Source organism: Anabrus simplex, chromosome 5, assembly GCF_040414725.1.
Source record: "Anabrus simplex isolate iqAnaSimp1 chromosome 5, ASM4041472v1, whole genome shotgun sequence".
NCBI classification, from domain to species: Eukaryota; Metazoa; Arthropoda; class Insecta; order Orthoptera; family Tettigoniidae; genus Anabrus; species Anabrus simplex.
In genome coordinates, this window is record NC_090269.1 from 330031074 (window position 1) to 330057693 (window position 26620).

At 41.3% G+C, this 26620-nt stretch overlaps 1 protein-coding gene across 1 annotated transcript in view; it reads right to left on the reverse strand.

Annotated features, from left to right (window-relative positions):
• Positions 1-26620, reverse strand: part of G6P (Glucose-6-Phosphatase) — a 90356-nt gene that overhangs the window by 19273 nt on the left and 44463 nt on the right. The window contains exon 4 of the mRNA XM_067148574.2: positions 13428-13558. Within this exon, the coding sequence (XP_067004675.2) occupies positions 13428-13558 (131 nt within the window). The remainder of the gene's footprint in view (positions 1-13427; positions 13559-26620) is intronic.

Genomic DNA, 26620 nt, shown 5'->3' on the forward strand with positions numbered 1-26620 from the left:
TACAATGATTTTATATTTTATGATATTCTAATAGAATAAGTTTTAAGTTTGTCAAAAATGTTCTAATAGTTCTTAAGTCATTATTTACGTAAATAACAATTATTCGAGATTCAGATTTGGCTGATGATGCTCTATAAGGGAGCGAAACATGTCCCATATATAACTTTTTAACTAATGAAGTTATTTTAAATGTGACAACATTATAATGTATTGAACAGGTGGATTCATAATAAAACTTTATTACCGGGCGAGTTGGCCGTGCGCGTAGAGGCGCGCGGCTGTGAGCTTGCATCCGGGAGATAGTAGGTTCGAATCCCACTATCGGCAGCCCTGAAAATGGTTTTCCGTGGTTTCCCATTTTCACACCAGGCAAATGCTGGGGCTGTACCTTAATTAAGGCCACGGCCGCTTCCTTCCAACTCCTAGGCCTTTCCTATCCCATCGTCGCAATAAGACCTTTCTGTGTCGGTGCGACGTAAAGCCCATAGCAAAAAAAAAAAACAAAACTTTATTATTGTATATCAACAGATTTCAATACGGATTAAAACATGAAATTAGTCACTTGCAAAGAGTTTGGTGTTGTGAAATCCCACCTAGGGATAGACTTGACACTGGACAATTTAGATCGCTGTCATAGGATTGGAAAAGCAAGGAGAACAGCAGCTGAGGTAGGGACGGGAGGGAAAAGACCCATCATAATAAAGTTAACACGATATTATGAACGTAAATGTGTCTGGCGTGCAAAGAAATCGCTGAAGGGATCGGGTACGCTGATAATGGAATCGCTAACAGCAGAGAGAAAGGACATACTAAACACTGCGTATGACCACTTCGGTCAGAAATCTGCATGGACTCAAGATGGACGATTCATTTTTTTTTTTTTGCTAGGGGTTTTACGTCGCACCGACACAGATAGGTCTTATGGCGACGATGGGATAGGAAAGGCCTAGGAGTTGGAAGGAAGCGGCCGTGGCCTTAATTAAGGTACAGCCCCAGCATTTGCCTGGTGTGAAAATGGGAAACCACGGAAAACCATTTTCAGGGCTGCCGATAGTGGGATTCGAACCTACTATCTCCCGGATGCAAGCTCACAGCCGCGTGCCTCTACGCGCACGGCCAACAGACGATTCATTATTCTAAGCTCTGATGGGGAAAAATGACAAGCAACCACACAAGTTGACCTTAACAATGTTATTCAGGCAGCTGTGGAGTGAAACAGTGTAGTGAAGTAATGACAATGTGAATTAGTTTCAGTTTGTATTGTAACGTGTTGGCGGGGTAAATAAGTAAATAAATGAGTACAGCACCTGGTAGCGTTCTATTTCTACACACACACACACACACACACACACACACACACACACACACACACACACACACACACACACACACACACACACACACACACACACACACACACACACACACACACACACACACACACACACACACACACACACACACACACACACACACACACACACACACACACACACATTAAAGCCGAGATTATAACTTACACGCGTACACGGTCACACACTTACACTGTTCGCGCGCTCTCTCTTAGTTTCTCTTATGTTCCATCCACACACACACACGCGCAGAGAGAGAGAGAGAGAGAGAGGGAGAGAGAGAGAGAGAGAGAGAGAGAGAGAGAGTCATCGATTATGTACACTACACTCACTCAGCCTCTCGGTCACACTCGCTAGCGCTGTCACGGTCTACAGCCTACACGTCAGTCTCGCAGGTCGGGATAGTATCCGCTGTTCACTCAATCCGTCGAACCCCATTCGCAGTCTACACACGTCGTCACCCAGTGTACCCTTCTTCACCACTCCAGAACACCCAAGGTTCTTCTCTAGCAGCTGGCCACAAGGGACTCGCACACACACGACATCAGGGAAACAGGAACGAGTCCTTGGCTCCAACAGGCAGATACTTCATCAGGCTGCACTCTCCCAGGCCACCACTGACTGCGCTCCAGCAAACTAAATCTCGCTCTCACTCACTCTTACTCACTAACTCCGTCTAACTCTCACTGACTGACTAACTGTCACTCCAAGTTACTCCTCTCCTTATATACCTGCTCTGGGCCTTCCAGAACAGTCCAGATGCTAGATGTATCCAGGAACCTCGCGAGATGGAACATTCCAGATTAATAGTCGAGTAATTTCTGTTGTCCCATGCGGTGCGACCACGGATAGAAGAGAGAAGGGGCGGCCCAGCACTTAAATGTTGCTCGCGAGTGGCGTGGTCGAGCGTAAGGGGGGTGGGGCGATGGGTGACAAGCTCGGCCGGCTGCCAGTTAGCATAGCGGACACTATAACCATTACAGTATTATAGTGTTTTGTGAATGTGATTGAGTGCATGGAAAGCTGGCACGATATCAGAAGAGATTCAAAGGAGAGAAGCATGTATTCTACTTTGTATTCTGCTTTGTGTGATGAGTACCGTTATAACCAATGCTAGCTGTGGACCTGACTGTTCCCCCTACCCCTAACCTCTCCTAACCGAGAAAGGAAACACCCCGCTGCCAGCTCTCATTAGTGAAAGTATTTCACGCCAATTCATGATCACTGAACTGCATTCACTTAAATTCTCAATCCCTACCTGCTCACCACGAGGATCTAACATCTCTCCTTGAAAACAGCATTGTGCATGTAGTGTGTGTTAGTGAGAGTTGGTTACGCACAACTATCCCTAGTAGTATGGTACACATAACGGGCTATAATATTTACAAGCATAACCGAATAGTTAAAAAAGGTGGAGAAGTAGCCTTGTAATGTAAAGTGCGGCCAGCATCCAGAATTCGGGAGATAGTAGGTTCGAACCCCACTGTCGGCAACCCTGAAAATGGTTTCCCATGGTTTCCCATTTTCACACCAGGCAAATGCTGGGGCTGTACCTTAATTAAGGCTACGGCCACTTCCTTCCAACTCCTAGCCCTTCCCTGTCCCATCGTGCCATAAGACCTATCTGTGTCAGTGCGACGTAAAGCAACTAGCAAAAAACAACAACTTCTGCCCAATGCGCTCATTTTCATTCGGTTCATTTTTGCAAAGATCATTGTGACAACAGTTAAAATCCTAATAGGAGTTGTTTATTGGCCACCTCTCAGACATTGAAGACATTCTACAGAGACTATCACCTGCTTATGAACATATTTTAATATTTGGAGACTTCAATACTAATTTACTGGAACAGGCTGGAGATACAAAACAAATGTAAAGTATTTTCCACACGTATGACATGACAATACTTCCACTAAAACTGACAAATCATACCTCATCTTCATATACACTAATTGCTTAATGATTACTAAAAACCCACAGAAAATAGTATCACATGGACAGATTCCTACCCCTAGAAAATCGACACATGAATTAATATATTTGTCTTACCCGCTCAAAGTACCGAAGTATAAATCGAGATACATCACATTCAGCGGCATTAAACATATAAACTTAGATCATCTCAGAGTTGATGCCTTGAATAGTCCTTGGGATGACATAAAAAATATAAACAATATCGATAAGAAAGTTGAAACTTTTAGTTCACTTACACTTGGCCGCCTTGATTAACATGCTCTTAAGCACACGGCCAGTCTCTCAACTTCCTTCTCCATGGCTGAACGATGACATTAAACAAAGGATGTCTCATCGCGGCGCGTTACACCAGATCTACAGACACACACTCTCTCCCAGCGCGCTTGAACAGTATCGGACACTTTGGAATAGAATTAAAGTAATAATCCGAACTAAGAAAACTTTCTTTTTACAATCACCTGGCTGGAAATTTAAATGTGTCAAACCCTTGGAAGCAACTTCGTTCCAATGGAATTGGGAAAGCTTCACCCCAGCCATGTAATGCAATAACCTCTCTGGAGAGATGAAATGCTGATTTCTGAAATAAAAAAATTAAACTGGAAATGCAAACGATATCTCGGACTGTAAATTCACTTCTGAACCAGCCACCACCAAATAGGCCATTCTTTGAATTTTGCAAAGTCACAGAGATTAACGTGAAACGTGAGCTATTATCAATCACACCATCTGCTAAAGGACCTGATGAAATACCCACTCATAATAAAACACATTATGACATTCTTCCTGTCATTACTCATATATACAACACGTGCCTCACAAGTGGCCTTTTTCCAAAAATGTGCAAAAATGCCATTATAAAACCTGTTCCCAAAACTTCTTCACTTGTACTTATAACAGATTATTGACCTGTTTGCAAACTTTCGCCTCTCTCCAAGCCTCTTGAACGCATATTACAAGTGCAATTAAATTACTATTTAAATAAATACAAACTATTTGGCCCTTTACAGTCAAGTTTCAAAAAGGGACACAGTACGGCCACTGCCCTGCTGAAGGTTACAGACGACATGAGACGTGCTATGGACAAAAGGCAGGTGACATTTACACTTCTTGATTTTAGCAGTGCCTTTGACACAGAAAATATGGAAGTATTGGTTGCTAAATTGAAATCATTGCATCCGGGAGATAGTAGGTTCGAATCCCACTATCGGCAGCCCTGAAAATGGTTTTCCGTGGTTTCCCATTTTCACACCAGGCAAATGCTGGGGCTGTACCTTAATTAAGGCCACGGCCGCTTCCTTCCAACTCCTAGGCCTTTCCCATCCCATCGTCGCCAAAAGACCTATCTGTGTCGGTGCGACGTAAAGCCCATAGCAAAAAAAAAAAATTGAAATCACTTCACCTTGGACAGATAGCTCTAGAATTCTTTTTTCTCGTATCTTACTGAACAACGCGTAATTCTTCAGAATAGGTCATCTGAATGAAATAATCAGAACTAGCACAAGGCTCAGTACTTGACCGCTTTCTTTGTTATCTATATTAATGACAAGCTGATGTGCCCGTGCTTCGCTACGGAATTCTACATTGTATACAGAATTCTAGGTTAGGTAGAGTACATGTTGTGGGTAAGATTGTACTCAATTGTATAGCTCTTACCGTTACCCCAGAAACGCGATGGGGAAGTCACCAAACATCTTTTCTCATTTAAAGACTGGTTAGGGAACTTTCGTTGTAATGGTAGGCCCTCTTACCCACCATCAGTCAAAATCAAGTTGGGGAATTCTTATTATAAAGGCAGACACTCACTCTCCACCTGCATTTTTACATCCTTAAAAAGGCTGTCTTAGTGGTTTTTGCAACTGAAACCAACATAGGTTGTTACAATGACGTCAGTAGGAATGTCACGCTTATAAGCAATGCTATCATATGAAATATTTGATCAAATGAAAAACCACAAATTTCCTCATTTTTAACGAACAATACTATGCTGCCAATCTAACAATCCAAAGTTCCAGAGCTGGAATGACCAGACAACAGACAGCTGTGAACACTCCTCTGCAGTATTCCGTTAAGTTTTGCATACTGCTCATTCAAATCAACGCGTCAGAGTAGGGATCGAATTGCTGGAATACTATGATGAACCACTGTGTTACGTACCAGTAGTATCAGAAAATTTATGAACCAGAAGAAAGGCATGCTAAAGAAGAAAGTTATCTAACTCTCCAGCTATTTCCCGCTAATATTCAAGCAGGCTGTTATATTCGATATACAGCAGTAATTCCATCTATCAGAGATGAGTGGCACCATAAGAGACAAAGAACATCACAACAAACAATGGTCGATGTATTAGTTTTCATCCAACCCTCAGACCCAAGTAAAAATCCCTGACCTGGCCAGGAATCGAACCCGGGGCCTCCAGGTAACAGGCAGGCACGCTACCTCTACACTGCAGGGCCAGCAAAAATCTACCCCAAGCAACAGAAAAACTAGAAAAGAGTGGTTTGTCCCTTCATGATTCTATTTCAATCCTTGAGAAAGTGAAAAGTAAACTTAAGTGTGCCCCTCTAAAATATGAATAAATATTGAGTGCAAAACTGTGCAGAAATCTCATTTCAGTATTTTATGCTCTGTTAACAAATAACTTTCAGAAAACCAGCAACAATTCGCTTTACGTCGCACTGACACAGATACGTCTTACAGCAATGATGGGATAGGAAAGAGCTAGGAGTGGGAAGGAAGCAACCATGACCTTAATTAAGGTTTAGCCCTAGCATTTGCCTGGTGTAAAAATGCAAAACCATGGAATCACAGAAAACCATCTTCAGAGCTGCCAACAGTGGAGCTCGACCCCATCATCCCCTGACTGCAAGCTCACAGCTATGTGGCCTGAAGTGTGTAGCCAGCTTGCTCAGTCTATTCTACTTTTGAGACAAGCAGACAACACCATTACAGAAGTCATGAAGTCAGGTAGAGGGAGAGGCATTTCTGTTAATATGTGATTCCAAATTCATTGTGGGCAAAATGCTCATACAGTGACCATCAATGGGTTAAACAGCTTTTCTTACATAGTAACAATCTTTGACACATCTGCCAAAAGGTCATAACATTAGGGATGAGCAGACAATTCTGGAAGCCCAGCCGAGTCTAGCATAGGAACAATTTTCTGGCACTAGGTTCCTCTCTTTCAATTTTATTAACCTACTACCCTGTCAATCCTTGTTCTCTCCCAACCCTTGAGGTATTAGGTTTCACAGCTCTATACTTATTTTCAAATGATCTCAACACATCTTACAGGGCATCATGATAATAATAATAATAATAATAATAATAATAATAATAATAATAATAATAATAATAATAATAATAATAATAATAATACATACATACATACATTATCATTATAGACTGTTATGCCTTTCAGCGTTCAGTCTGCAAGCCTCTGAGAATTTACTAAACGTCGCCACAATCCTCGATTTGCAACTAGTGTTGTGGCCTCATTTAGTTCTATACCTCTTATCTTTAAATCGTTAGAAACCGAGTCCAACCATCGTCGTCTTGGTCTCCCTCTACTTCTCTTACCCTCCATAGCAGAGTCCATTATTCTCCTAGGTAACCTATCCTCCTCCATTCGCCTCACATGACCCCACCACCAAAGCCGGTTTATGCGTACAGCTTCATCCATCGAGTTCATTCCTAAATTAGCCTTTATCTCCTCATTCCGAGTGCCCTCCTGCCATTGTTCCCACCTGTTTGTACCAGCAATCATTCTTGCTACTTTCATGTCTGTTACTTCTAACTTATGAATAAGATATCCTGAGTCCACCCAGCTCTCGCTCCCGTAAAGCAAAGTTGGTCTGAAAACAGACCGATGTAAAGATAGTTTCGTCTGGGAGCTGATTTCCTTCTTAGAGAATACTGCTGATCGCAACTGCGAGCTCACTGCATTAGCTTTACTACACCTTGATTCAATCTCACTTACTATATTATCATCCTGGGAGAACACACAACCTAAATACTTGAAATTATCGACCTGTTCTAGCTTTGTATCACCAATCTGACATTCGATTCTGTTGAATTTCTTACCTACTGACATCAATTTAGTCTTCGAGAGGCTAATTTTCATACCATACTCATTGCACCAATTTTCAAGTTCCAAGGCAGGCTTTCGGAACAGTCTGCCATTAAGACCAAGTCGTCAGCATAGGCCAAACTGCTTACTACATTTCCACCTAACTGAATCCCTCCCTGCCATTTTATACCTTTCAGCCGATGATCCATGTAAACTACGAACAGCAAAGGTGAAAGATTACAGCCTTGTCTAACTCCTGTAAGTACCCTGAACCAAGAACTCATTCTACCATCAATTCTCACTGAAGCCCAATTGTCAACATAAAGGCCTTTGATTGATTTTAATAATCTATCTTTAATTCCATAGTCCCCCAGCATGGCGAACATCTTTTCCCTCGGTACCCTGTCATATGCTTTCTCTAGATCTACGAAACATAAACACAACTGCCTATTCCTCTCGTAGCATTTTTCAATTACCTGGCGCATACTGAAAATCTGATCCTGACAGCCTCTCTGTGGTCTGAAACCACACTGGTTTTCATCCAACTTCCTCTCAACGACTGATCGCACCCTCCCTTCCAAGATTCCAGTGAATACTTTGCCTGGTATACCAGTCAATGAGATACCTCGATAGTTGTTGCAATCCTTCCTGTTCCCTTGTTTATAGATAGGTGCAGTTACTGCTTTTGTCCAATCTGAAGGTACCTTACCAACACTCCACGCTAATTTTACTACTCTATGAAGCCATTTCATCCCTGCCTTCCCACTATACTTCACCATTTCATGTCTAATTTCATCTATTCCTGCTGCCTTATGACAATGGAGTTTATTTACTATCCTTTCCACTTCCTCAAGCATAATTTCACCAACATCCTTTTCCTCCTCCCCATGAGCTTGGCTGTTTGCAACACCACCATGATGATTTCCTTTTACATTGAGAAGATGTTCAAAATATTCCCTCCACCTCTCCAGTGATTCCCTGTTACTCAAAACACTGTTCATTTCCTTTTTCCCTCCCTTCCTAAGATTCTTTATTACTGTCCAGAAAGGTTTCCCTGCTGCTTGACCTAGCCTTTCCAGGTTATTACCAAAATCTTCCCATGACTTCTTTTTGGATTCAACAACTATTTGTTTTGCTCTGTTTCTTTCATCTACGTACCAATCCCTGTCTGCCTTGGCCCTTGTTTGGAGCCATTTCTGATAAGCCTTCTTTTTACGTTTACAGGCTGCTCTCACTTCATCATTCCACCAAGATGTTCGCCTTTTCCCATCTTTACACACAGTTGTTCCTAGGCATTCCCTTGCTGTTTCTATTACAGCATCCCTGTATGCCACCCATTCACTTTCTATATCCTGAACCTGCTTACTGTCTACTGTTCGAAACTTCTCACTAATCATATCCATGTACTTCTGTCTAATTTCCTCGTCCTGGAGACTTTCTACCCTTATTTGTTTGCAGACAGATTTCACTTTCTCTACCCTAGGCCTAGAGATACTTAGTTCACTACAGATCAGATAGTGGTCTGTATCATTGAAAAATCCGCGAAAAACTCGTACATTCCTAACAGATTTCCTGAATTCAAAGTCTGTTAAGATATAGTCTATTATGGATCTGCTAACCCTAGCCTCCCATGTGTAGCGGTGAATAGCCTTATGCTTGAAGAATGTATTCGTAACAGCTAAACCCATATTAGCACAGAAGTCTAGCAAACGCTTCCCATTCCCATTAGCTTCCATATCTTCCCCACATTTACCAATCACCCTTTCGTATCCTTCAGTTCTATTTCCAACTCTCGCATTGAAATCGCCCATTAGCACTATTCTATCCTTGCTGTTGACCCTGACCACGATGTCACTCAATGCTTCATAAAACTTGTCAACTTCATCCTCATCTGCACCCTCACATGGTGAATACACGGACACAATTCTTGTCCTAATTCCTCCCACTGACAAATCTACCCACACCATTCGCTCATTTACGTGCCTAACAGAAACTATGTTGCGTGCAATGGTATTCCTGATAAAGACTCTGCCCTTCCCTTTCTAACACCCGTCAAGTACACTTTATAATCTCCTATATCTTCCTCGTTATCTCCCCTTACCCGAATATCACTTACTCCTAGCACATCCAGATGCATCCTCTTTGCTGACTCAGCCAGTTCTACCGTCTTTCTTCCATAAGCCCCATTAATATTGATAGCTCCCCATCAAATTCCATTTCGTTCACCAAGTTGTTTCCAAGGAGTCCCTCGCCTGTCAAATGGGAGTGGGACTCCATTACTCCCATAGGTCTGAGGCTTGCCTGAAGTGTTCTGAGCTCGGTAAATTCATGAAGCAGGATGCTGCCCTACTTGCACATAGTCCAAGTGAGGACCTCTCCTCTAACGGGTTATGGACCACCGGTGAATTGTATAGTCCTAGCCGCCTGAGCACAAGGAGGGCCACGACTCAGAATATGTCCGAGATGCCCACTCCCATTCCATAGCAACTGGTATCCCGACTCTCAGGACCACTTACTAGGCCACTCAGCCGTTGCCCATGGTTCACGAAATAATAATAATAATAATAATAATAATAATAATAATAATAATAATAATAATAATAATAATAATAATAATAATAACAATAACAATAATAATAACAATAACAATAATAATAACAATATGCAGTTTCCAGCTGTTGGCCAGGTCTGCTTGGAATAAGCCCCTCCATCTCTTCTCGTCTTCCACCACTTTTCCCTCTTCACTCTTGTCTAGTCCTCTCCTCTTCTCTGCACACACTCTTCCACTCCTTTTATCCACTGGTCTCTTGGTCTTCCTCTTGATCATTTTCCTGTTGTCTCCATTTCATGCATCCTCCTGGGTATCCTTTCTTCTGTCATTCTCTTCATGTGTCCATACCATTTAAGTCTAGATGCCTCTATCCTGTTCTGTAGTGGCTCTTCTTTTACTGTATCTCAAACCTTTTCATTTCTCATCTTATCCATTCTTGTCACTTCTATCCTGCTTCTCAGAAATTTCATTTCACTTGCCTGTATCCTAATCACAGCTCTCTGCCTCATTATCCAAGTTTCTGCTGCATACGTCAGAACAGGTCTTCCACGTTTGATTATTTCCTGATCATTTCTTCCACTTTCTTCTATGATACTTCTCAGGTACTTGAAAAAACTCTCTACCTTCCTAAGCTGTTCCCCTCCAATCATTATCCCTCTCACAGGTCTCTCCTTCTTTCTAGCGTGATCACTATCTTGCTCTTTTTGGCATTAAATTTCATTCTGTATTGTTCCATATCATTTTCCCATGCATCTAACTGTTCATGGATATCCTCTTCCTTTTCTCCCCAGACTAACAGGTCATCTGCAAAAATCACCTTCATTTTTCCTTCCCCAATTATCCTTGCCACTTTTGTCATAATCTCATTCATTACAGCAATGAAGAGCAAATCAGTCTGTTTTCTCTCTCCTCCTACTTTCACACAACTAACACTTCCATGGTACATCTCCCACGCTCTTTCTATTGTCTGTTTATCGACACCTGTTTTCTTTAAGGCTTTCCATACCATGTTTCTGCACACACGATCATATGCTTTTTATTGACTGCTTCTCGACACCTGTTTTCTTTAAAGCTTCCCATTCCTTGTTTCTGCACACACGATCATATACTTTTCCTTGTTTCTACACACACGATCATATGCTTTTTCAAAGTTCAAGAAGGCCATCAGTAGATCTTTACCCCATTCATAATGAACAATCATATCTCAAAGTGCATTTCTTAAAGGACTACCACATTGTCACGTATTTTAAGTGAAGATGACTTACAGAACTATAGCATCCCATCCACCCTAGGGTTATTTGAATCTCTTTATTGACAAATTCATATCCTCTGGTAATTTTAAATCAGAGGAAGGAAGACACTTTCTCAGAATTATGTTCAAGGAAATAGAGTGTCATAGGGAACTGCACTGGATGTTACACTGTTCATAACAGCCATTAATGGCAGAGTTGGCACTGCTGGGTTCACAGTACTGTACTTTTTTTTCTCTGCATTGCAGCTCGAGAAAGATGGTAGTTGCTGAAAGACAATTACAGTCACATAATCACTTTAGTTTGTTCTCTCTCTCATCACAGTTCAGTCAATACAAGTTATTCAGTTATTTACGAGCTAAAACAATTACACTACGGTCACTTCTGAAACTGTCACTTGGACCCAGGGCAGTTTCTATGCCACAACAGCAGCAGCACACTTCACAGTTTACGCACATGTACACAGTCTCACAAATATGTACGTGGTACAGAGTTCGGACGCTAATGGCAGTCTTCACACTCTATCCCAAGTTACTCAGCTGCACTGTTCCATCAGTCAACACTCAGCACTTTACTCAATCCATGACTGTAGCACTCCTCGCTCTCAATCGCTCTCCAACTGAGCCCACACTGAACCATCTCAAGCTCATTCGGCCTGCCTTGTATAGGGAGGCCAGAACTTCCACATACTTCGCGGAAGTAGAAACGCCTGGCAATCACTGGAATCAGAAAGATCTTGGTTCCTCTCATGCTATCAGGGATGTCTGCACAGAGATAATGCAGCAATGTTAGTAGTGGTGACAAAGGGCTGACCAATGCACTCTTGACTGGTTGCCTGCAGTAGAGAGAGGACGGGACCGCAGCTTGGTGATGTCCACAGGTGGAACCAGGCTGACTTGCTTCACCCAAGGCCACACATTAAAATGGTGGACAGAGCCACATTATTCCAGACATTTGACACTTGTCAATAAAGCAGTTTATTTTATGCTGTGAAGATACATGAAAAACTGCAATAATCATGTTATAAATGTGTTTAAACACTTACCATCAGAAAATATAAAAGAATATAAAAGAAACTGGCCAAGAGCTTCATGGAGAGCTGGGATATGTAATAAAAATGTAAGAATTGAAAGTAGCTATAGATACCCTATCTAGACCCCTACCATGTTACTATACTTCTATTGTGAGTGGAAATAATATGACATAGATACTCTTGTCTGTCTGAGATATTTCCAGAGCTCTGGTCACCTGTTTTGAGATTCATATCATTTATGAAAAGATAGGAAAATTAAAGTAGCGATGTTAGTAGTGATGACAAAGGGCTGACCAATGCGCTCTTGACTCATCTCTTGACTGGCTGCTTGCAGTGAGGAGAGGGCGGAAATCAATTAGGAGAAAGCCTATCGTGGTGTAGGGGTAGCGTGCCTGCCTCTTACCCGGAGGCCCTGAGTTCGATTCCCGGCCAGGTCAGGGATTTTTACCTGGATCTGAGGGCTGGTTCGAGGTCCACTCAGTCTACGTGATTAGAATTGAGGAGCTATCTGACAGTGAGGTAACTGCCCTGGTCTACAAAGCCAAGAATAACGGCCGAGAGGATTTGTCATGCTGACCCCACAACACCTCGTAGTCTGCAGGCCTTCGGACTGAGCAGCGGTCACTTGGGAGGCCAAGGCCCTTCAGGGCTGTAATGCCATGGGGTTAGTTCTATTGATCTGAAGACAGCAATGTATAAAGATGTGGAGACTGTTGTGTTTTCATGTTAGTCCTTGGTTCCTTTATCTATTACTCCCTCTTTCCACAATGATCAGTCATTGTGTTTATCCTATATATGTTCCTTTTCATATTCCTATTTCCCTCTATATGACCTGATTTGACATTGGTTTGTTCCTTTCCATTGCTTGTTTCGAGACTCAGAACTGATGTTCATGGATAGATCTGAAAATGGTACGAATTACGAATGAATGTTGAATGTCCATACTTTGTGACAATGTAAGTATAAGATCTTGCTCTCAATGGTATCCAGCATATTTATTCACTATGGAGATTTTTGCAACACTATAGGCTCTGCAATTTATACAAATAAGCAAATTACTGTACTTCCTCATACATACCAACCATCAGCAAGTTACAGACCAACAAATATTTCCAAAATTATGTTACCAGAGGATGAAAGCATTCCAATTCATTCCCTGAAGCAGAAACTTCCAGAGATCTGCAATGTTCTTCTGACTTACCACAGAAGAAGCCCAGAAAACACTGGTGTGGAAAATGAGTGGCAACATAGAGTCGGGACAGTGCTACAAAAACCATGGCTAGGACAAACAGCAGCCACAGGAAGCGGATCACATTTTTCTTCTGACCATTACTGGAACAAACAAAACGAACGAACAATCAGAACCACTTTTTTTTTTTTTTTAGGGCTCTTACTCCCTGCTTCCTACAAGTAATGGAAAGGATACATATGAGTGAAGAATTAAATAAAATCTGGGAGTGTAAAAGCCTGCCTTCCTGATGTTTGACTGATGTTTGTTGTTTAAGGGGCCTAACATCGAGGTCATCGGCCCCTAATGGTACGAAATGAGACGAAATGACAACTTAAAAGTCCAAAATCCTCCACTGACCAGAATTCAAAGCACGAGTACGAAGAATAAATAGATGGATATGAATTTAAAACGATCAGTGGATCCAACCCACAGTGCCTCACATGCACAGAAGCTGGCACAAAACAATAGTATTACTGACCAAAGGACTGCTTCTAAAGCACGATGCTGAATCGATTATGCTTATAGTCGAAACGGGTCCAAAATCCAGGTCATTAGCCCCTCATAATGGTATTTATCGCTAGAAAATTAGAACCATGCTGTGTGTAATGTTGCGGTACTAGTCAAAAGTAGCGGAGACTCACGGTATTCCACAGTACTATTTACAGGTAGTGTAATGCGCACATGTAACACAGATCTATGGCGTTTCGCACATTGCGGCGCTATTTGCAGGCAACGCAAACCTATGGCATTCCTCACATAACTGGACTAACCACAGGGACTCGTACTATTCCGTAGAATTCCTCACATGGTGGAAACTGAGCACAGGTAAGGCAGAACGTGGTGTCGCTCATATAGGGGTACGAATCACAGGTACTGTAGGACCCACCTCCTGATTCACACACTGTCGCTACTAATCACAAACCTTTTGCGTACCTAAAAAGGTGGTACTACACGCAGGTAAATGCAATCCATGGTGTTCCCTGCATGATGGTACTAATTACAGGTAGTTTCATGGTTCTAATTGGATCATCCCTTGGTCACCCCTTTTAGTTGCCTCTTACGACAGGCAGGGGATACCGTGGGCGAATTCGTCTGCCTCCCCCACCCACAGGGGGTGTGTGTTTGGTCCATGAGAGGTATTTTATTTCCCTCAAGTCCGCCGGCAAGCCGATTAGGACCACCCTATCCGCCACCTGGGAGTATCACCTCTCCCCCTGCTACGCCAGCGTAGCAGGTTCGTGGCCTTCCTGATGAAGCTGGTATGCATAAATGAGCTCACCAAAGACTGAGAAGAAATGGATGAAGAAAAATGGGACTTATTAAAAGAGAGCCTATTTACTTGAATACAGCAGTCCCTTTGTGTTTTCATGTTTGTCTTTGCCTCTTTATTTATTGCTCCCTCTGTGTTGTACATGATTGTCTTTATCCTGTTAGGTGTTGCTTTTCATTTTTCTATCTCCATGAATGACCTGAAAGCTAGGTATAAGGATAGAAACATAAAACAAGGACAATATATCACGTCACTTTGGAGATAGGACGCAACATTAAGTAAGGATAAGGATAAACATCAAAATAAACAAGGTTTATACATGTGGTAGAAGACTAGGAACACAAACCCAGAATGAGAAAATGAATGCTATGGATAACTATATATAAATGTCAGGAACAAAAGAGAGATGATGTTTTCTTCTATCTTTTCTTTGTTTATCTGGCTTTCTTCCTATCTTACACTTTCCACATCAAGAATAAAGATCTTTAAAAAAAAATTAGTCTTAACAAGTGTCATCTGATGAAACATGAAAGCTTACTGAGGACAAAGAAAAAATTGACCGGGAAGACCCAAGGAAGATTAAGTGAAATCAAGCTACAAGGATACTACTGTGTGAAGAAAGGGAGTTTGGTTTACCATTATGTCAGCATTTATGAGAATACGTTTGCTTTTGTGATAAATAGAAACAGACATCCATACACATTTTTGGAAATCCTCCAATGTCTACATTTTTCATACTATTATTACAGAAGTGCAGACATAATTCTGAAAAACAACAATTGCAACAATTCTGAAAAAATTATATTATTTTTGACCAGAACCCAGCCACATCAAGCTCATTCTTTGAGGCTTCATCAAGGATATCTTCCATGCATGAAATTGAACACAGCTGACACTGGTGTGCTAAGTCCCAACTGACGAGCCTAACTTAGCACACGAGGGCGAAACGCAGGCAACCAAGAATGAGTTAGCTGGAAAATTTATAATGTCCAATAACGGACCATTTAAATTGGTATTACTGAAGCATGTGCCGACAGTCTGCTCATCTCTGTAATCAAATTCGACATTACCATCTTTAATGTAGCTCCATCTTTCCAAGTTCTTCTTGGACATGCCAACTCCTAACGTCAGCTTGTTCAAAGACTCTCATACCAACTATCCCTCATCATAGCCAGGAGGTAAACATTCAGCTACTTCTTTCCAACCAGAGGACAGGCAGCTGTTTGCTGTCCACAGTTGCAGCCAGCTCTTTTCAACTGGGATTGTAAGCTCACCAGACAAAAAATTAGTCACCCCTGGAGAAATAATTACAAGCACCATTTAATACCGTGTAACTCAGACTCTGGATTTGATAACCGCCTGGATTCGGTTAGGAAGTGAGTCCACAAGGTTGTGCAGGTACGTCACATCCAGATTAAGCCTCTCGCCGACGATTTGATCGCACAATTTCACCAAATTGCGGGGATGCTGATGCTGGCGTTTCACCCGCTGTTCCAACATGTCCCACAGATTTTCAATGGGGGTCAAGTCAGGTGATTTTGCAGGCCAATCGAGATGTAATAGGATGGGGGACTGTTAATAAAATGAGTCACATATGCGTCCACCCCGATGAACTTTGCTGTCGTCATCTTGAAAAATCGGGGTATCAATAGCATACTCATGATGCAGATGTTAACTGAAAGGCAACATTTATCATCCAGAATGTTTAAACAAACATGCTAGTTCATGTTAGTGGTCATCTTAGTGAGCGGGCCCAATCCATGGTACAAAAAACACCCCCACAACATCACAGACTCATCTCCGGCTTGAACCTGACCTTGCACACATCCCTGATGAAATGTTTCATTTGGCCCTTGGTGCACTCAACGATGTGCGCCATTGGAATACAGGCAAAAATGTGATTCGTCAGACAACATTTCATTCTGCCAGTCAACTACTGTCCACATTGGATGATTTCTAGCCAATTGAGAACACGCAGCTTTATGTGCCTGTGTGAGCAATTGCCTCTTGCGAGGTAACCGACTACAAATGTTCATTGCATGCACTTCCCGTCACAATGTTCTCCTGCTGATAGGTTGGAATGGACCTTCATTCACTGACTGCAGCAATTCCTCTTGGGTTTGGAAGCAATTTTGATTCACAAGCTGTGAAACGCGTCTCCGGTCCCTCTCAGCCAGGATCTTTTTCCGACCACAATTCTGATAATACCAATATAAATGGTCCGTTATTGGACATTACAAATTTTCCAGCTAACTCATTCTTGGTTGCCAGCGTTTCGCCCTCATGTGCTAGGGTAGGCTGCTCAGTTGGTACCTAGCACACCTACCAATACGCTGGCTAGTGCGTGGAGGCCACTGCGTAGGCTAACTGCAGCCACCGGCAGTGCCAATGCACTAAGAGATTTTGTCTCATTATCAAAAATTGATGCCTGCTTGGCCATCAGATGACGTGTTTCGTGACCACGTGTAATACACCACTGCTGGTAGACACATTGAACAGTCTGCTATGAAACACTAACAAATTCAGCAACTTCACGCACTGTATGACCAAGGGCACAGCCAAATACGACTGCCCCCTTCCTGCCACTCTGTCACATCTTTACATCTACCCATGTTGACGTACACTGTCTGCTTGAAACATCAATGCCTCACTGATCGCTACCGCCTTATCCTCACGTAGAGGCAGTGTACGTGCGGTTGAGCATGGGACTCATTCGCTGCGCTAGCTGTACAGGCTTAACGATCCATCTGTGCATGCGCACTAGGGTGAATAATTTTTTGTCCAGTGAGCTTGAGTTCCTTTGATGTTCCCAGATTTGCATCTTTGCACAGGCGGTTATGTCCATACGACAGGTTGGTTCTCTCGTGTTTCACTTTCATTCTTTCCTCGTTTGCTGCTGCTTCCCATTGGATAGAGGGTGGTGCTGCTCTTGTAAGAGGATAAAGCCATTAAGCTGGAGTAGACTTTAGACAGCCTGTTACTAATTTGCAAGTGTCACTGAGCGCTATATCCACATGTCAGTTGTGATATGAAATGTACCAGACAGGACAGGTGTACTCTGCAGTAGAATAGCACAATGCTAATGCTGAAGTTCGGATAGTCTGCGGTATGTAGATTTCGCAGCAGGTTGTTCCCGGAGAAAACTTGCAACTTGCAGTTCATGCAGTGTTATTTGAATGTGAGAGATCTGTCAAGGTCTGTATTCTGGAGTGCCACATGGTTTAGTTCAACACTTGACAACTCATCTTCAACCTTCAATGGGCTTCCCTGTTTCTCAGATGGAAGGTGCACACTTGTGTCTTAGAGGGATTTGGTCTAAGCTGGTTTGCGCTGTAGTAACTTGATAGACTTTCAAGGGTATTAGACTTTTCTCCATTGTTTCAGAGCCTGTGCTCTGTGTGGCCAAAGTGAGATCAGCACCATACAGTAAACTCCTACAGCTGGGGGCTATGGGTTGTTTGTATGTATGTAGAACAGAGTTGGGGACAACACACTTTCTTGGGGAAAGGTGTTCTTGTGCATTCTTAATTGACGCACTGCCCTTGAAAGTCTACAAAAAAACCTACAATTCTGGAGAAGAATGGGGGGGAGGAATTGTTAGCTTGATATCATTGCAAGTAATAAGCTTTAACAGCTTCATTTTTATTAAATATCTGCTACTTGATATCACTGGGTAGATTGTAGACCTTAACCAGTGGTAGCTAATGGATGACAGAGCCATATGCTGTTGATAAATCGATGAAAACCACTCCTGTCACCTTACAATCTTCAAATTTATCCTCTATAAACTGTGTAAAATTCAGAAATTCAGAGAATTAGAGTAGGTGAAGTGAGAGAAATGTGTTTCCATGTATGTGATTGTTAAAAATGTCAATGCTGCTCATCCAGATACACCCTTCAGTTTGTTAATTGTAAACATCAGTAAGCTTATCAAGTAAGTCATTAAATATTCTAAAAATCATGTTGAATTTTTAGGTTATGTAGCCTCTCTAAAATATTACATCAGAAAACTATACTATTCAAAAAGTTAGGCCCTTCTTTATTTCAGATTTTCTGTACTATGAGGAAGTGCTCATTTAATGACAACCAAAGGGAAAAACGCACTTGTTTTTGCCAAGGGGGAAGGCTGAATGTAGGGTATTCAACCCAGCCACTTACATTTTTGTTGCCCAGCATGGAGTGAGAGTCTTGCAACAACACATCAAAACAGAAAAACATATGAGGTGTGTTAAAGTTCAACAGGGAAATTGATTAACAATTTTATATCACAAAAGTTGTCCATGGACTGTGCTCCTCGATTATTAAAACAGATATATCCAAATTAAAAATTTGCAGCTCAATATCGAAAAGTTGTACAAAGGCAGAAGCATTTTTAAATTCTGTTCTTACTCTGCAATCAATAGAAATTATAATCAAAGCTGTAGCAGACGGATCCTTTATTGGTGTTTTACAGATGCTACTAACTATGGTAATATGAAAGTAGTCTAGCCTATTTCTAACACTCATTCTTCAGAATAAATGTATTGCTTTCAGGGGGTGATAACTGCAATATTAAGGAATATTGAATTTTCACGACCCCATTGTAATCAAAACCAACTTTCAACCTATTAGGTCGTTTTACGTACATTTAGTACGTGTTGAAGAGATGTTAAATACAGAACAAAAATGGCCAACCGGACACCAGTGGGATCCGAACCCACAACCTCCCAATTTCGAGTCGGTTGCTCTACAGTGTGATGGCAGTAGTGCCGGACCTTGAGACAGTATTAAGTAGTTTGAGACTCCCCCCATATCCTTTTCGAACTGGCGTGTGTGCGCTGCCATCTGGAAATTCTGTGGCAATCGGCTTTTGCCAATATATTTTTCTGAGGACAGTATGCCATTGCGCTGCTGTTCTGGGTACCGCGTCTGTGCCTACTGCGCGTGCGCGAGTGGTGCCAGGCGAGTCTAATGCGGACGGTCCGCGACTACTTCCGAGAGGAGTTGGCGTTCTGCAGCCGCCATGGATGGACGTGAATGTGTGTGTTCCGCTATACGGCGGGTGGTTGTGCTAAAACCCCCTAAAATCGTACTTAAGAGGGATAATCCCTTATTGCATTAGTTGTTGGCCTCCTACTGTTTTATTGGACTACGTTTTTGCTACGATAATTCTCCAGGATCCTTGGTGAACAACCTTAGTTCACGGCCTCGTGGTTGCCGCTCTTCAATAACAATGGCCAGGTTTGAACTTCTCAATTTTTCTGGACTCAAAGGTATGTAACTGTTTTGGATTAAAGTAATTCTGGGAAAGCAAGAAGATTAATGTGTTTCGGAGCACTTCAAGATAATAGTAATAATAATAATAATAATAATAATAATAATAATAATAATTGGGATTAAGGCTTCCTCTTCAAAATTTGTGCGGGATATCGTGTGCGTCTGTGAACCATAGGAAACGGTTTCGGCAATTAATCATTTTAGAATGCAGTTCGCACGGTGAAAGAAATTAGTATGTTTATCTTAAAATTAAGAAAAGGTTTTTTTGCACTTTGATTGTACCTTAAGGTGTGAACCAAGGCGCTGTTTCCAAGGTAGCGGGGTTAGCTTTCCTTCGGGTTCCTTGCCTTCTGGGATTTATTTCTCCTTACTTTGTTTTATTGCGTTGTTTCTGGGATTTCTGTGATATTTTATTTTAAAACCGTTTGTTTTCCTTCTTATTTGTAGACTGTGCTTCGCTTTTCGTTACTATGGCAACGCGTGTTTGGGTAATTGTTGTGGGCAGTTTTGTTTTTAATGGGGATTGTTGTTGGTTCATGTGTTTTTCTTGAATGAAATATTTTTGTTGCCTGGTATCGTTGGCTTTTCTTTCATATAAAGTGATTAATTTCGGCCAACCTCTTTGTGGTTTCGCCTCGTACTTTGTCTGGGCGAAATGTGTAGCTTCTACCTTTATTTTCGTGTGACCTTGGAAATTGCCCTTGGTAGAAATTGGAATGAATTGTGGTAAAGTTAAAAGGCAACCGGCCTAAAGGTCATGGAACTACTGATTGTTTACTAAGTATGGTATTTGTTTTTCTCTTTAACGCGTGATCGATCACAATTAAATCAATATTTTACTTATCTTGTTTGAGGTATGGAGGTCACTGTTGTTTTTCCTTGTTGATATTTACGGATTAGTTCCTTTATTATTTGTTAAATGAAGTCTACATTTTCTTATTTAAAGGTGCCTTGTTGGCTATTTATTAACCAAACATATCAAGTTCTTGCAAGTTAATCCAATTACTGTTAAACGAGTATTTACTTTCTTTAACACCTGGTTCAAGTTATTATCTGACTTTAATCTTCTCCCTTAATGATGAACCTAGATTTCCTGCAGATATTATCTTTTGAACTGTTACCTCTCATTTTAATTTCGATTAAAGTTTTCTTTCATATCACTAAAAGTTGGTTTTCATTTACCACATTTGGTGCGGCACTGCAACTATTTCTTTGTTTGAGTGTCCACGGGCCTTAAGCCGCTTTTCCTCTACGTTTTGGGTAAGTGTCTCTATTTTTCCTTTTGGGTAATTTTAGTATCATGTTGTTGGCTGGTGTTGTTTTTATCCTTTATTTTTGATGTACTGTGACTTGTTTTAATTTTGCCCCTTGATCTCTCTTGTGTTCGCTTTATCTACCCATTGGGGGCGGGCACAATAGCAACCTTCACACCAGGCTGTGCCTCTCTCTCTCTCTCTCTCTCTCTTTCTCTCTCTTCTTCCTTTTTTTACCTCAGCTGGTGGGTAAGGTTATTAACCTCATCACCACTAGGATGTAACCGGGATCCTAGAGGGTGGTGCCGGTTAGAACCTGTAGCTTAGATCCTTTCCAACAGAACAAGGATGACCTAGGCCACCATAGTTCAATTGTAGAGCAACAGACGCAAAATCGGGAGGTTGTGGGTTCGGATCCCAGTGGTGTCCAGTTGGCCATTTTTGTTCTGTACTTAACATCTCTTTAACATGTACTAAATGTATGTAACACGAACTAAAAGTTTGAAAGTTTGTTTGAATTGTAATATTAAGGTTTATGGGGCTCGCAAGAGGCAGTGATAATAATGAGTTTGTTAACTTGAAGAGGATGGTTAACCAATCACTGCTTGGAATGGGCTGTCCTGCACAAATCCTTAATAACTGCATCCAGCACAGCACAGAGTTGCTTGACAATGGCATTTAAATACTGATAGTGAAAATATAGAATTACTTTCCAATTTATCCAGTGCAACTGAATTGCACAAGAAGTTCAGTCACTTTCTAGACATAAAATACCTACAAATTTAAAGAGCAAATCTCAATAGCTGCCTGTGTACTCTGCTGTTCAGAGATTAATACAAATGTATCCATCCCTGAAGACATTCCTTTTACCCAAACCAGACCACCAGCTATAATAAGAACTTCTTTGAAGACCCACTCAGCAATATCTATTTGTGACATCCACAGTCTCTAATTTATTAGTGTATTCCATTCATATGTAATGAAATGATGTATGGTTTTTAGTGACAGGAGTATCAGAGGACATGTTCAGCTCGCCAGGTGCAGGTCTTTTGATTTGACTCCCATAGGCAACCTGCGCATCGTGATGAAATGATGACGAAGACGACACATACACCCAGCCCCCGCACCAGCGAAATTATCCAATGATGGTTAAAATTCCTGACCCTGCCGGGAAGTGAACCCAGGGCCCTTGAGACCAAAGGCCAGCATGCTAACTATTTAGCCATGGAGCCGGACATTCACATGTTAGCAGACCAGAAAAGGAAGACAGTTCTCTTACTGATGTAATCATTACATAATCTCCTTTAGGAAAGACCCAGTAAAAGCAGACATTTTTAAAATAATGGAAAATGATTGTTACGCACAGGAAGTGAAAAGATTTTAGCGCAATATAAAAATACTGTATGTAGGCTACCTAGACTAACTGAATATTTGGATGGAACCTATTACCGTTGTTCATTGTTCTATTTCAAATGGCTTCATCTTACAGAAACAGAACACTCTTGGGAAAGCATTGCAAAATTTATACAATTTTTGATGAAGTGAGGTGTCCAAATTGATGACAGTGAATGTTATGACCAATTTTTCAATTTGAAGAAATTTGTTACTTCATATAATGAGATAACAGAGTCAAGCCAAGAAAAATAATGTGACGATATTAAACTCTACAGAAGTGAAGAACAGCATGCAAAGATTGTGAAGAGGGCTCAATTCCTTTTCCCAATACCAAGCCACATTGCCAGTGTTGAAAGTCTCTTTTCTCTAATACAAGCACAGTGGGCCAAGGAAGGAAACTGACTTACCAATGATTCTATGAAGGGACTTGCATTAGTGATTAAAAAAAAAGAAAAAAAAGGCCTGCCTAATGGTTAACAATTTAAATTTTGAGCCATAACTCAAACCCTGCTTGCACTGATACAGATTTCAAAAATATCGTTCACTGAACTGATTAAGAGTGACTAATCAGGTGGATTATCTCTCTCCTAATGACAAGATATATTTGACTACATTTAACGTTAAGAATTTCATATTTAGGTTCCGTATTGAAACAAGATTTACATCAAAGAAAGGACAATATATTTGACTACAGTATTTGTGTACGAGGACGGTTTGAAAAGTTCTCGGAATCACCGCTAGATGTCAGTGCTAGAGCAACGAGGTTCCCGCGCAATAATCACACACCTTTTGTGAGTGAACACGTGGCGCATCAGTGCTCTAGCTGCAGGAGTATGGTAGTGACGACTCTTTGTTGTTGTTCCCAAAACAACAATGGAAAAAACTGAGATTCGAGCAGTAATTAAATACTTTGTAAAGAAAGGTATGAAAGCAAAGGAAATTCATGCCAACTTTCAGAACACACTGGGGGGGGACTGCTGCTTCATTTTCAACTGTTGCCAAGTGGATCAGCGAGTTTAAATTTGGTCGGGAGAGCTTGGATGATGATCCGCGTAGTGGACGGCCAAAAAGTGTTACGACCCCAGAATTTATCGCGAAAGTGCATGAAATGGTCATGGAGGATAGTTGACTGAAAGTGCGGGAGATTGCTGAAGCTGTAGGGATGTCTTCTGAATGGGTATATTATATTTTAACTGAAGAATTGGGTATGAAAAAATTATCCGCAAGATGGGATATTGGACATTGGACATTGACATTGGACAATAAACGCACCAGATTGGAAATGTCTGAACAAAGTCTGGTCCGTTTTCAGTGCAATCAACAAGATTTTTTGCACCGGTTTGTGTCTACAGATGAAACTTGGGTCCACTACTATACCCCACAGACAAAACAGCAGTCAAAGCAGTGGAAACATGCTGATTCACCACCACCACCAAAGAAAGCAAAGGCAGTGCGTTCGGCTGGAAAGGTCATGGCCTCAGTTTTCTGGGATGCAAAAGGCATTCTGCAGATAGATTATCTTCCTACTGGCCAAACAATTACGGGGCAATACTATGCAAACCTCCTAGACCAACTACAGGAAAAGATACGCGAATCAAGGCCTGGTTTGGCAAGGAAAAAGGTCATCTTTCAACAGGACAACGCTCCGCCGCACACAAGTGTTATTGATGGTTAAAGATGGTTTTCCGTAGTTTTGCATTTTCACACCAGGAAAATGCTGGGGCTGTACCTTAATTAAGGCCACGGCCGCTTCCTTCCCATTCCTAGGCTGTTCCTGTCCCATCATCGCCATAAGACCTATCTGTCGGTGCAACGTAAAGCAAATTGCATATATCTCTCCATGAACAGGAGAATCTTACTACCTTTTGCACCCATTTTTGCATCAATTACTCTCAACTGATCTTTAAACTGCAGCTTTGCAAATTTTCTTACTGTTAAACGAGGTAGCTTTTCTGTTCCACCTATCTGTGCATAACAATGCTATCTCATATTCCAAACCACAGTTCGCCCAATGGTCAGGCATTAAATTTAAAAATAAGGACTTGTCTTGTCAGCTCAAAATGTGTCAGGATGTCAGTTCCTTCAAATGATCTCCTTTCCACTTGCGTACAGTATAATCATGAACACCCTTACAGCATCCATTCACAATGAAAATTAAACATAAATGTAAAGCAAACATAAAAAACAAGATGCTATGTAATATACTGGAACTGTTCACATACTGTTCGTAGTTGCACACACAATTTATCAGAATCATGTTAAGGTAGGAGGTATGCACATAACCTATTTCCTATTTAGCCACAAGCAGCTATTTTAAATCAGCTGGCAGCTATAGAGCATAAACCAGCGCACATCTTCACTTATTCTCTTTCTTTATTGGTTAGTATGTTTGCACCGTCATTGTAAATGCCAATTCTGAAGGCCCCTTTCACAAGGAAAATTAAATGTTAGTAACTTCATCTTTTTTTTTTTTTTTTTTTTTTTTTTTTAACGTTGTACCAATACAGATAGGTCTTATGGTGATAATGGGTCAGGAAAGGGCTAGGAAGGAAGTGGCTGTGGCCTTAATTGGGGTTCAGCCCCAGCATTTGCCTGGTGTGAAAATGGGAAACCACAGAAAAACATCTTCAGGGCTGCCGACAGTGGGATTCAAACCCACAATCTCCCAAATGCAAGTTCACAGCTGCACGCCACTAACCACACAACCAACTCGCTCGGTACCATAATAACATGAAACTTAATATGCATAAGTGTTGACATTAATACTGTACATGAGTGGAAAGTAGGTCGTGAACAGATTTCACAAATATCTTCAAGATTGCTGCTCACCCTCTTGGCGTCAAATTAGTCTCAGGCTAATATTTGTGTTCTAACATAATCATGGTTTTGCAGCAAACGCCAGCATAAATCAAAATTAATACTTAAACGAATAAATGATGTTCTAGTAAGTTATATCTCTAGGATATGATTGCATAAGTATAAAAAATGAAAAATATATATCCGAAGTAAATTAACATAGGAAGGACACAAATTTTGCTGGAATCTCAGGAAAAAATGAGTAAGCATAAAAAAACACATTACAAAATATGTAAAAGATGTTTTACAGTAGTTTTTCTTTTCTTCTTTGATCCTCGTCTGTCTTCATCAGGGTAAGGATGCTGCCATGTTCATTTCATCTACATTTCACTCCATTACATAGCAGCTTCTTGTTTCACCCACGATCTTCCTGCAATTTGGTAGTGAACTCATCCCAACACTTATCTTTTTTTTCTTCCTTTCTGGATTTGAGTGCTAGATGTTCTGTTCCCTATTCTAATATTTTGGGATGATCTATCATCTAAACTCCATAAGACAACAAATACTGTAATCTTTACTGACAGGGAGAATAGAATCTGGTCATCTTCAATCACCACTCGAAGTTATCCCTAACTGGTGTCATACTTGGAAAACTTTAATCCCAATCCAGGAAAAAAAGTAGTCATTTGATCATAACACTATGAAAATTATAATCCACAGCTTGTTTCCAGTCATTCGACCAGGTCAGGAATGGAATGAATGAAGCCCCCATCTAGTGGTGAGGATGGGAATTGTGCTGGCTGCCAAAGCATGTCGCACTCGTCTGGGGCAATTATTAATGAATGACAGATGAAATGAAATGATATTGGAGAGTGTTGCTGGAATGAAATATGACAGGGGAAACTAGGGTATCCACAGGAAAATCTGTCCCGCCTCCACTTTATCCAGCACAAATCTCACATGGAGTGACCGGGATTTGAACCATGGAACCTAGCGGTGAGAGGCTGTCGCGCACTGTCGCCTGAGCCACTGAGGCTTAGTTTGATCATAACACTATGTAACTTCCAATTAACGACATCCTTCCTGATACACAAGCCCATCACAGCAGTTGCAAAGAAAATAATAAATAAACACATTAACTATCAATAAACTGAGATGTTCTAGAAGGCAAAAGTAGCCCCTCTAGCTACTTC